We start from the raw sequence: 12,707 nt of genomic DNA, 5'->3' as shown, positions 1-12,707 counted from the left end.
TCTGGTGCTGTTTTCAGTCACACTTGGTCTGTTTCATCCCTAAGAGCAGTGGTTTGTCCCCATTTTGACAGAGCAGGGTTGTCTGCAGGATCCTCTGAGACTGCTTATGACCGCAGGGAAAAGCCAAGGCTGATGCTGACAGGGAGAACAAGATTAAACTTTGTTGTTCAGTGCTGTCTCTGAATTGTCCAAGATTAGAGCTGTTTGTGTGCAGATGGCTTGGCAGGGCTCCACACTGTATTAAACGCTTTGATTTGGGTTATTTATGGTGATGCTTATCGTGCATTAGAAAATGCTAGGTGTTTTCTGTGTACTGAGGAAAAGCAATGCCTGCTCAGAAGACCCTCTTGTTTAGAGTTAGTAAAAGGAACATGAAGATAGCTGACACCTTCTGTGTGCATCAGTCCCTGTCCCTGTGAGTGGCAGGTTGAAGAAGTGGCTATTTGCTCTTGACTTGCATGATGAAAGGATGGGAAAACTTTGGGCAACTCAGGGGTGGCATGCAAGATCTGCGTCCAAACTAGCAGTATGGGAACTCAGAGCCATAGTGTGGGAGAGAAGGAGGGTGTGAAGTGAAAGCACGAAAAGAGCGAGTTCCACAGAGCTCTGAAACTTCAGTTTGAGACTTGTGGAGCCAGGAGAGAGGTTTAAGAGTGCCAAGCGTAAATTGGTGGCCTTAACCAGTAGTCAAAGTCATCCTCAGTATGGCTTGAAAACAGCCTGGAACTGGAGAATGCTTGAAAGTGTGGTGTACAAATCTGAGCAGCAGAGATGGAAAGTACACATGAAGATATCGAGGGAGCAGGCTAGAAGGTCTGAGTGTAGCTGAGCTGTGAAGGACCAGAAGTGAAAAAGAGCTTTGAGACTGGAGAAAAGTAGAAGAGATGTTCACAGCTGCAGACCAACCAAATTACTACTTTCTTGCCACTGCTTTCCTCTTAATTCCCATCTTCATCTGCACGTGATGCTTCAGGAGTGTGTTTAACCTCATGGCCCTTCTGAACTGGAAAAACCGTTAATGTATGTATGCACTGTTTGGTAGTGTTTAATCCAAAGCTTTGTCAGTTTTTGACTTGCTGTGCAGGTGAGGAGATGAGTCCAGTTTTGGATGCTGACATAAAGCAGGCGAAATAGGAAAATTCTGTAATGCTTGTTCTTGGCAAAAGTGTAGAAAAAAGGGCATCTGAATGTCTGCTCTGGAGATGTGTTCCCTATTAACAGTCACTGTGAAAGCCAGGCAGTTTAGAGACAATCTCATCTGTAATTTTCCTATTCCCTGCTTCCCAGCTCTGTAGCATTGTGTAAACTCCTTCAGTATGGCATCAACACAGATGACAAGCGACTTCAGGACATTAGGGTAAAGGGAGAAGAAATATTTAATATGGATGAGGGAATACGGACACGATCAAAGTCAGCCAAAAGTAAGTAATAATTTTGCTGTTTTTAACAGGGGTTTTTTTTTCCTGTTAGTAGATGCTATGAAAGGCTGTAAAATAGATCTTGCAGATCACACAAAGCTGTGGGAGATATTTCCTACAGAAGGTGCGCATTGTTTTTTAGAGCTAATCCATACATCATGTACTTAACATATCCATTATTTGCTTTAATTCTGCCAAAGTCTGATCTGGAAGACTCCAGATAAGACTGATTTAATATAAGTGGATGAGGTGATTATGGGATAGAGAGTTATTCATTGCTATTTTGCGTCATCCTGTTCCATCTAATGAGATAGAATTGATAATTTCATGATGCCTAGTAGCTTCTCTGAGAGGAAAGTGTTTAGTGAATGCAGAGATTTTTTTAAAAAAAAAAGGTATTTTTTTCGATGAGACACTTTCACAAATACCAGCAATGATTTCAACAAGTTAGAGATCACTTTTAAGGAAAGCTTGGCTGGTCTCCTGCATAAGACTTGTCTTATTTTTAATTGGTTGAACCCCAAGTCCTTGATTGGAGATTACTGTATAGAGATTCACATATTAAATCGGAGAGGGCACTCGGCAGGTTTTTTTCTGGGGACGGACCCCTAGAGGGGAAGACACTGGGGAGCTGCTATCTTCAGCAGTCAGTCAAAACCTTGGTTCTGAAACTTGCTGTGCTAGAGCTTGTGCACAAATAGTTGCGGTATAGGACGTAAGGGCTGTACTGATCCAAACCAGAGGCCCATCGAGGCAGTTGGTGTTCCTCAAGCCTTCAGCTGTCATAGGCTCGGGGGATTTGGGGTGATGCAGTAAGACTTATTAAAGGAAATAAATAGGGGAAAGCACTAGGAGTATAAGAGGTAAGTAGTGGTCACAAAACACCTGCTACCTTATTATTCTTTACTTTAAAACCCCCACCAAACAGCACAAACCAAACTCAGATGTTGTCTAGTCAGATAGAAGAACAGTAATTGCTAGCATTTGAGCACCTAAAGAGTTAAAACTAGTGCTTCCAGTTTCTTCGTTTGATAGGATCTTTACTTTTGCAATTAAGGACAAAACCACTGTCTAGCTATCCCTGTGGAATAATTAGGCTTTGTGGGAGCCCTGGTGAGGAAAAGTTGGAGCTTGAATGTCTCAGAAAGGGTAGAGCCACGCGTGGGAGTGCTGCACTGCTCATTTACTTGAAAGCACTGCTAGATGTGCAACAATAACTTTAGAGGAGAATGCTTAATGAAGTCATCTGTAGCTATGATTTTGTTGAGTAGACTCACAAATTAATTCAGCTGAGAAGATTTTAACTATGCCTTCTCTTCATTCAAAATATGCAAGATTTGATATTGCAGTTAAGATCTTTGGAAATCCAGCTGTGAAGGTATATGGAAGGAACATTTGGGGTTTTTTTTGTCAGTCCCTTTTTCCTCCCAACCTGGAAGATTTTGCTTGTCTGTGACCATTTTAAACGTATGGTAAAATTAAAAAAAAACCAACCACCACAAAAAAAGGCCTGTTTTTAGCAACTTTTTATTAAAAGCAGAATTAATATATATTTTTCTTCTTTTACAGATCCTGAACGCTGGACAAACATTCCTTTGTTAGTAAAAATCTTAAAATTAATAATAAATGAACTCTCTAATGCGATGGAAGCAAATGCATCTAGACAGACAACTGCAGATTGGAGCCAAGGTAAAATACTGGGTTTGCTTTTCCTCTTTGGATGGCTTAAATCTACTTTGTAATCTCTTCAGAAGCATTTATAGTAATAAGAAACTCACAATAGTAAATAGTATACTGTAATTACAAAGGATTAAATAGTGATCCAAAGGATAAAATCAGTGTTGTGTGTTCTTAAACCTGAAAATTATTTTGGGCCAGTGTATCTGGTTTGTCTTTCTTCCTCCCTACTTCAAGCGTCCATTCTTGCAGCTGCTTTTTGCTTAGCTCCAGTCCTTGAGTTACTCGTTCCACAGGGATGGTAAAGGTTGCAGGCGTTTCCCTTCATCCACCTACACAAGCAGGGATGTTTGCCTAAAAACTATACAGTCCCCTGTATAGTGATCGACAGACTGGACCTCTTAGATTTTGTTTATTTCTAGAAATTTTTAAATTTTTGTTTTCTAAACAGATGATTCAAATGATATGTGGGAGGATCAGGAAGAGGATGAGGATGAAGATGAAGGCTTAGCAGGACAGTTCTTATCAGATATTCTTTCCACAAACAAGTATGGTAAGTAACAGCTTTAAAGTGCTTACTCAAAGTGAAAATAGAGTAGATGACATCCTAGTCAAAGTTTTCTTTCCTTGACAGCAGCTCAACAGAGACTGCAGGCAAGGGGAAGGAAATATTACGCTGGGATTTTGACTAAGGACTTTTTTCTGTAAGAGAGGGACATGTCTGAATAACACGATGATTAAATAACTGCATTTTTCACCTGAGAGTTCAAATGCTGCGTAGGCTTCATGTTGCCGTGAGGTTCATCCAGGTATTTCTTCTAAAGAGAAAATCGATGCTTAAAGATGTAGACATGACTTTGGAATGACAATGTCGTAGCAGCGGATGAACTTGTTTGTGGAGTGACCTTGAGAAATAATAGCTGCATAAAGATGGAGCAGGTATAATATCTCCTTTCCTCTGCTCTCCAGTTTGCCTATAGTCTTAGAAGAGAGAACCTTACAGGCAGATACAATAAGGGAGACTGCTTACATTAGCACAGAATTGGCAGTGTGTCACCCTGACATAAGGTTAAGGCATAAGATAATAGTGCATATACTAGACAAGCACATTTGTTAGTTATCCCGTGTATCCTCGTCTCGTCTGTGCGTTCCTTGAGACTCCCACTATGACCCTTCTTGTTCTGGGGTGTCGTGTTTTCTAATCATCTTGAACTTAAGGAGCGAATATTCTGGATACAAATTTTTTTACCCAGCAGTGCTGAAACTATTTATTTTTGGATCCTTGGATCTCAACAGTAGTTGAATAATAGAAAAATAGAATACTTCCTGAGGTATTTTGCTCTGTTTGATGTTAAAACCTGCTAATTTGCCTCTGACAGATGAGGATTACTATGAAGATGATGAGGAGGACGATCCAGATGCATTAAAGGACCCTCTTTACCAAATCGATCTCCAGGTGATGCTCTAGAATGAGTTTTTAAAATCAGATTCCTATCATTCTTTATAAATTAATTTTTCTGTGTTGTACTTGAACAAAACTGTGAACACCAGTTATTGATTGTTGTCCCGAATGTACTCAGTTCATTGAAACTACTTTGGGAAGTGCTGAGTATCCCAAGAATGCCTGGAGATATTTTTCCTTATTGGATCAATATCTGTAACTTGGAAATGTGAATGAACAAAACTTTTTGAACAGAGGGAGATGAGTCTTTTCTACCCATGAGCTTCACAGCTATTGGCTAAAGTCAGAAGTAGATTGGAGACTGGACATGACAGAATTTCATACTCCCCTGGGAGATGCTCCCACCCAGTCACAGCCCCTGTATGATACTTTGCTCCTGCTTTTTACCACCACCCGGCAGCCGTTCATCAGCCCTTCCCCTCTGCTGCCACCCTTCCTTCCACATCACTTCTGTTCCTTGCAATCCCTTTGTCTTACTTGGTGCATGTTGACGTTTATCTTTTGATACATGAAAGAAACAGGATTTCCAAAGTGACGTGATGCTAACTGGGTCTTTCTGTCTTCCTTTCAGGCCTATCTCACTGACTTCCTCTGTCAGTTTGCACAGCAGCCCTGCTATGCAATGTTTTCAGACCATCTCAATGAGAATGAAAAGCGAGTGTTACAGGCCATTGGTATATAAACCCACTCGAGAGACCATCCCGATCATATCCGAACAATATTTTTTTGGCTTATTCCACGTTTTATGATTAAACATAAAACATTTTCCAGTGTCTACCTGCTTGTTACAGGTGGATGATGGCCTCATTGCAATGTATTGAGCCTCATCTTTACATGAATCTGCTAAGGGAAGGAATACTAAGAAAGCAGCAAGGACAGAAGTCTGTAGAGCTTTGCACATTGGTCTCACCATGGGAGCACTTTCATTTTCCACAGTAACTTTCCAGGAAGTTCTTAAAGATAAAAAAAATGTGTCCTTAATATTTTTAAAAGCAAACTGTCTCTACCTGTGAAGAGGCACTTAACTGAGTTTCCCATAGCACAGTTGGACAGAGAAAGGAATTGGGTCACTTACAGATTGCTTGGATGTATCTTGAGAAATGGGAAGGTGGTTCCTCTTCGCGCTCACATAACACATACAGGGTAAATATCTTGATCTTACAGCGTGACTTCTTTTTATAGAACTATAGACTCTTTTATCAGAGATGCCTGAATGGTATGGAACCTGTTTACAGGAGTTTGGATGGGAAGCTGAGACAATAAAACTGAATGCATATCTTCTTTCCTGTTGTGGATGGGGCTTTGTCGCTCACATCTGCTGTCTAGTCCCATGGGAGCAGTTCTTTACTAATGCTTTTGTGTGCACATGCTCAAAGGAAGCTACCACTTAAATTTCTGTTCCTGTGGCATGTGGCTACTAAAGACTTTGGGTTTATGGAACACAAGGAGCCACAATTTTTAGGGGAAAAAAACCTGATTGTATTTAACGTATTTGCTCCATGACAGCCACTCTGAACTACTTTGCTTCCTTCACACTCCTGTGTGTATTTTTATAGAGTGGTAAAATAACATTTGCAAATTGATTTACCCATAAGAACAGCGTGATGTATCTCACAACACCTCTCTGCCTTTGGTTCCCCCTTGGGGATAATGAAAATAAAACTATTAAAATGTACATTGGTATCCTTCTTATAAAACAGATTTAAAAGGAACTTGCACTTGTTTCCTGAAGTCACTTTTTAAAGACATATTTCTCCATAGGAAACTTTCTGTATGTGCCGCCTGGAGGATGTTAGGGTATTTTGCAGGAGTCATCTGGACAGAAAGGGAGTCCTGTAATGGATACATCTTCTTCTGCTTAAAAGAAAAAGGCTGACCCATTATAGAGTTTCCTTTCTTAAGAAAGGTACTTGCTGTTCCTTTGTGGAATAATATGCTTCGAAGTTGTATCTAAAAACCTCCAAAGAGCTGGAGTGATTCTGTATCTTACGGGTCTAACAGAGTATAGCTTTTCACTTTTTTACCGGGAGGGGATAATAAATTAACTTTTTAACAGACAAAGATGGCACAATTTATTTAGCAGGTGTGGGGAAAATGGTAAAATAACCCTGAATTCTCAAGCAGACCTTGCTCCCCTTTCCCACCCCAACCCCTCAGGTTGTGCCTGAGAATGGGCAGAATGAGGGGGAATCCCCACCATTCCCTGCAGGCTGATCTGACCCGTCCTTGAGTCCTCAATGGTTTTGTATGAATAGCTCTATGAGAAGCAGAATTCGAAGCCTGATTTTTGTGTGTGTGCATATGTGTGTGTCTCTAATAAGGCATAAGCTCTGATCAGAAGTTCCCATGCAGCTGTGTCACGGTATCTTTCTTCCCTGTGGATTCTCTGGTGTATAAGAATATGTAATTAAACTTTGTGCCATGGCCTTCTCTTCAGTGGGAATGCTGTGGTTCTGTCTTCTGCCTAGACATTCTTTTTTTTAAAGTCTATTAGGAATGTTGTCTTGAGGCATTTGTCTCTCTCAGCTTTCACTGAAAAGGGCCAACAAGTTAAACTAAAGCGTGCAGTCTCCTGAGGAAACCAAACTAGAACTAGATGGATGCAGTGGTGTATCCCGATAGCTGTACAGGAAGGATCAAGTGAGCGTCCTCAGAGTGACTGCTCCCAGCCTGGGAAGAGGTAGGACCATCTTTTTTTGCCCCATGCGTTGGCAGCAAGGCTCAAAACCAGTCATCCGTTCTTGGAGGTAAGTGAATGCCAAACATCTGGAAGTGTCTAGGTGTGGTTTAGGGTATCAGTTGTAAATGCAGCATGTTCGGGTCTGGTTAGCCAGGGCTCGTGGAGAGGTGCTGGTGGGGTTCGCGTGCTTTCTGGTGGGGGTTGACTGGTGTGTGCCTTCATGGTGCTTGCTTTAGTTAAGTTGGATGGTGGGTTTAAACAAGACCATGAAAAGTGAGAGCAGCCTAGTACTACTGATTCCATTCCTCATCCTCAACTGAGAAATCAAAGGATTTCTTTGCAATTGCAAGGTCCCAAAAGTACATAGGCCAGCGTCTTGTAGAGTTCCTGTTGGAGCTCCTCAGTGTGTTGGTTAGAAACCATTCTTTGATTCGCAGGTATCGATGGCTTTTCCAAGGAGTGTAGCTGATGAGATGGGAAAGATTGGGGGATAAGTGGCTTTTGGGGAGTAGTGCTCTGCCCTCTCCCTCCTGCAGCATCAGCTCATGGGCAGCCTGAGCTGGCCAGGCACGGTGCCACTGCATGGGACCTGTGATAAGGGATGGAGTTTGGGACCAGCCCTGGAGATGGTGGGCACAGGAACAGCATGGCTGTGCAGCACACCCGATTGCAAGCAAACTTATGGTGTGCAGGATGGTTTTTGGCAAGAAATACTGTGGCTCAAGCTTCCCCTAGCAGAGGCCAAATAGGATATGAGAGCGACAGTGCGCAAGGGAGATGGTTTGAAGGACCTGCCTGGTCCTGCTGGTGCTCGCAGTGATGTAACTCCTTTGCCCTTATGCTTTCTCACTGTTCTTCCTCCCAACAAAATTCTGAATGCTCCGTGATGTATCTTTAAGCAAGATTTTTTTGCTGGAGGGGTGTCAGCTTTGCTGAAACAACTCTGATGTGTGTAACAAGGTGATTGCTCAGGATGAAAAGTGCTGGACTCTACGGAGATGCGTCTAAAGTCTGTTTTCGAGGTGCAGAGCACTCTTCTTGTCTGCTGTTGAGAAGAAACTAAACTAATCGTCATAAAGCTTACTGACACCATGTTAGGAAATACAAACTCCCTGTTAAACTGAATTAAAACTGAAGGGTGGGATGCAGGCTACCGCACAGCCCTGGGCACGTGCCGCTGCCGACATTGGTGCCTGGCACGCGCGTGTCCTGCTCACAGCTCCTCCGTGGGGAGGAACCGACCATGTTTTGCACGCTGGGTGTTACCTTGCTAGAATGGCGTGAGGCTCCGATAGCCACGGGCTCTAATTTCACTAGTTAATAGCTCAGCTGTGACTCTGGAACGAGACTTTATGTGTAGTCATGAGTATTGTTCTTCGTTTGGTTTTTTGTATTAACAAATAAACTCTTTTAATGTATACACTGCCCGGCTTCCGAGTCTTACCGAGGCAGCCCTGGTGCCTCCTGGGTCCCCGCGGGCTCTACCCGCCGGGCGCGGGCCTCGAACGCGGGGCCTGCCGCCCCGCGCCGCCCCCCCCCCCCGGAGCGGTGCATGCTGGGGGCTGTAGTCCAAGGGCGGCAGCCGGCCGCGCCGGAAGCCCGGTCGCGGGGCGCGCCGGGAGCTGTAGTCCGGCGCTGAGCCCGCAGCCACGCCGGGAGCCGTAGTCCGGCGGGCGGCCCCGCGGTTGCCGGGCGCTGGCGCGGGCCATGGCGGCGGCCGGAGCCCCGGCGGGCAGCGCGGGGCGCTCGAAGGTGGCGCCGAGCGTAGACTTCGACCACAGCTGCTCGGACAGCGTCGAGTACCTCACCCTCAACTTCGGGCCTTTCGAGACGGTGCACCGGTGGCGCCGCCTCCCGCCCTGCGACGAGTTCGTCGGGGCCCGGTGAGCGGGGGGCGGCGGGCCGGGGCGGGGAGGGGGTCGGTGAGCGTCCCGGCGGCTGCTGACCGCCGCTCTCTGCCGCCCGCAGGCGCAGCAAGCACACCGTGGTGGCCTACCGGGACGCCATCTACGTCTTCGGCGGGGACAACGGGTAAGGCCAGGGCGGGCCTGTGGGGAGGGGGAGCGAGCGCCGAGGGGAGCGGGCCGGGCCTGAGGGGAGCGGGGCTGCCCCTCGCCGGCTGCGCGGCCCGGCTCAGCCGCCCCTCTCGTTCCTCCCCGCAGGAAGACGATGCTGAACGACCTGCTGCGCTTCGACGTGAAGGACTGCTCGTGGTGCAGGTGGGCTGCGCCGGGCGCCGCTGGCTCGGCCCCTCCCTGCCCGCGGGCTGCGGGCAGGGCTGGGAGACGCCTCATCCTTCCCAGCACCTCGGTGTAAAAGTTGGGGGCTCTACCAGAGCGTCCAAGGGGAAGCATCACCCCCACCCAAGTGCTGTCATCGCTGACCTCTGCAAGCCTGCTGTGTGGCTGAGCTGTCAGGGAGGTTATCGAGTGTCCCCGCACAGCTCCTGCCAGCGAGGGGGTGCTGGGCAGCACTGCGATGGGCAGAGCCGGGGGTTGTCACTGTTCGTACACCCTGTGAGAGAGCTGAAAGGATGCGCGGGCAGAGGGACAGCCCCTCAGGGCAGGAAGGGTGCCAAGGGGGGCTCACAGATGGTTTTGCTGGGCTCCTTTGCTCTGGACAGTGCAGTCTTACCTGTGCCTCACTTGCCATCTCTGCCAAACAGATTTCAGCAGCGTCATGTTTGTAACCGTTTATGCTTATAGCGCCAAGTCTGTCATAAAAGCTTGGACAGTATAATTAAGAAACCAAAACGAGTGAAAACACTCAGGAACAGGAGAGTAACGTTTAAACAATTGTTTCTTTTTTGAATCTGCACAGTAGCTTTGAGTGCTTGAAGCATGACAAGGGTGTTTGATTGCTGCTGTTCTAAATGTTGTGCAGGGCTTTTACCACGGGGACCCCGCCAGCACCGCGGTATCACCACTCAGCTGTGGTCTATGGGAGCAGCATGTTTGTGTTTGGTAAGACAGTGGCAGATTACTGTTGTGCGTGCTTGGAATGATAAATGTGCTGCTATTGTTTTGAAAAAAGAATGAGATATTTTTAGGAAGCATCAGAAGATCTTATTCAGTAGCAAATCCAGTATTTTTCATGGCTGACTGTGATTTCAGCTTTAGCTTGGAAATACTTTTCCTGTTTTCTCTAAAGTAAAGAAGGCTTGAAACTTGTTACCATAGTGTTTCTTTAGGGGTAGGAGTGGAGAAGTCTCCCACCTGTAGTAGTCCATTAGCCAAATACCTTCTCTTTGTGTGATCTGAACTTCAGTTTTCTTCCAATATAACGACTAGAAGCGTGTATGCTCTATTGTGTTTGTGTCTGATGGAATTGTCGTTGCCCAGGTGGCTATACTGGAGACATTTATTCCAATTCCAACCTGAAGAATAAAAATGATCTCTTTGAATATAAGTTTGCAACTGGACAGTGGACAGAGTGGAAGACTGAAGGAAGGTAAGGAGCTGGCATCATTACCTTCAAGGGGACTTGAGTGTACCTCAGCAAACATTTAAAATGGCACAGTTAGAATTGGTTACAATGCTAATATTAAGGCTGCAGGACAATTTCTGCTCTAGTTTCTTGATAAAAGTTTTCTGAAAACTGTCTGTTGTTCTGAAGGAGTTTTTTTGCAAGGCCTCCATTCCAGAGTGTTCTGTATTGGAAATTTGACCAAAATCCATTCTTCATGTTTCATTTCTGTGACAGAAGGGATGAGAGCAAAGGCAATTTTTTCTTTCGAATTGTTTCTTTTTCAAGGACGGCATGAAATTTGTTGATCCCTCATAGTTTCAATTTAGTTTTATCAGGAAACAACTTGAAGCTTATTTGTAGCTAAATCTACACATTTTTTTCTGAATAAAGTTTGACTTTCTTGGAGTGCTCTGAAATACACACGCTTGCCTGAAGCGCCTTAAGGTGATGTGTGTTCACACAAATAAAATCAGAAGCAGATGAATGAGTTGATGATATATGTTGGGATCTGTTGAACACAGGTTCCTGAGATTCAGCTTTCCAAGGCAGAATCAAATCCAGTAATGCATTACTTCTTAAAGTTGACTTGTGCACATTTCAGGATGTTATCTGCGACACTGATTTTGACCCAACTACTTAATGTTTACCACACCCGCATGTGTGTCTTTACACACAATTCATTGCTCACCTCTGATGAGCATATGTTATGGTTTAGAACATAGACCACATAGTAGGTTCTCTTTCTGGTTATTCTAGCAACTTCAGACATTTTGGAGAATAATTCTTATTCATATTTTATGAACTCAAATGTCCTTGTCTTTCCCCACAATTACAAGTGTGCATACTGCACAAATGACCTCGAACGAGCTAACATTACATCTGCTGGCCTTGTGGCATCACAGTTTTGCTCAGGCCTTCTTGGCTGATTTAGTAAAAACAACAAAGATAGGGGAAGAGAAACCGTAGGTTTGATCTTTTATTGTGGGTACTGCATCTCAGGAACACCCGCTAAACAATCCCAAATAAGCATTGTGAGCTCTGTCCTGGGTCTCATTTATGTGTTCCACCTTCTTAGTGCATGAAAATATTAATTTTTATAGCACGAGTGGATTGCCACTTTGCCATAATGATAGTGCTATTAATTGTCCCACTATTTAGCTACTTCCCATAAAATAAGAGTATTTGAGGCCTGGCAATGAATTAAGTGGGATATTTTTTTTCTTTTTATTTTCTGTATGCATTAAGGTAATTTTTCTCTAATGGAGGAAGCAAAGCGTAAAATTCTAAAATGTTCCCTTCAGAGGCTTGCTTTCTGTTTTGAGGGTGTATGACAGAAGCAATTTCTTGGCTCGAAGCCATTTTGTGTAGGGGGCTTTATTCTTCTTACATGTGTGTTTTAGTTGTCATGCAGATCCTTCTTATAGCACCTCTGCAGGTAATTTAAGATTTTTTTTCTTAATTTTCTCAACTGCAGATTGCCAGTTGCAAGGTCAGCTCATGGCGCGACAGTGTATAGCGATAAGCTGTGGATCTTTGCAGGATATGATGGCAATGCACGGTACGTGGTGAGATCGCTCTCTCCTTGGGCACTTTTGTAAAGTCCCTCACTTTTCACCTCTGTAGAGACATTTTTGTATACCGAGCGATTTAAACACCTAACTGGAGCTTTGCAAAACCCAGCCTGTGGTTGAGCATTACATTTTTGCAATTCACCAGTTCATGTCAGTTCAAATAAGTATGTGTTCAAAACCTAAAAATCTGGTAACTCAGAATGGCTATGGATGTATAATTTGACAATGTTTTTGGCTGTAAAGGTGCTAAAAGATCTTTGAAATTTGGCAAATGAGCATTTCTCAGAAGATACCCGCCACAGGCCTTCTGATGTCACTGAAGACTTAGAGAACAAAGCATGAATTTTCTCTGAAGTCATGTGACAGAACTCACAACAACATGTCAGCTTTTTCTCTGAAAATATGTGATACCTTTGGTGGAATGCTGCACT

The 12,707-nt window shown here is 44.4% G+C and overlaps 2 protein-coding genes across 3 annotated transcripts in view; both read left to right on the top strand.

The window, feature by feature from the left end:
• IPO9 (importin 9) overlaps positions 1-6,232 on the top strand; it is a 40,178-nt gene extending 33,946 nt beyond the window's left edge. The window contains exons 20-24 of the mRNA XM_072844950.1: positions 1,288-1,421; positions 2,988-3,107; positions 3,547-3,648; positions 4,475-4,551; positions 5,129-6,232. Coding sequence (XP_072701051.1) covers positions 1,288-1,421; positions 2,988-3,107; positions 3,547-3,648; positions 4,475-4,551; positions 5,129-5,239 — 544 coding nt within the window. The 3' untranslated portion in view covers positions 5,240-6,232. The remainder of the gene's footprint in view (positions 1-1,287; positions 1,422-2,987; positions 3,108-3,546; positions 3,649-4,474; positions 4,552-5,128) is intronic.
• A 2,613-nt stretch (positions 6,233-8,845) lies between these two features.
• Positions 8,846-12,707, top strand: part of LZTR1 (leucine zipper like post translational regulator 1) — a 37,292-nt gene continuing 33,430 nt past the window's right edge. Inside the window, exons 1-6 of one of the 2 annotated variants that reach the window (XM_072844951.1) lie at positions 8,846-9,120; positions 9,206-9,268; positions 9,400-9,456; positions 10,121-10,200; positions 10,579-10,687; positions 12,180-12,263. In XM_072844951.1, the coding sequence (XP_072701052.1) occupies positions 8,945-9,120; positions 9,206-9,268; positions 9,400-9,456; positions 10,121-10,200; positions 10,579-10,687; positions 12,180-12,263 (569 nt within the window). In that variant the 5' untranslated portion in view covers positions 8,846-8,944. The remainder of the gene's footprint in view (positions 9,121-9,205; positions 9,269-9,399; positions 9,457-10,120; positions 10,201-10,578; positions 10,688-12,179; positions 12,264-12,707) is intronic. The other variant, XM_072844952.1, reaches the window with a different exon arrangement.

This window comes from Ciconia boyciana, chromosome 23 (assembly GCF_034638445.1).
Source record: "Ciconia boyciana chromosome 23, ASM3463844v1, whole genome shotgun sequence".
Lineage (NCBI taxonomy): Eukaryota > Metazoa > Chordata > Aves > Ciconiiformes > Ciconiidae > Ciconia > Ciconia boyciana.
The sequence above is the reverse complement of the archived record's forward strand: the minus strand, read 5'-3'. Positions and strand labels throughout refer to the sequence as shown.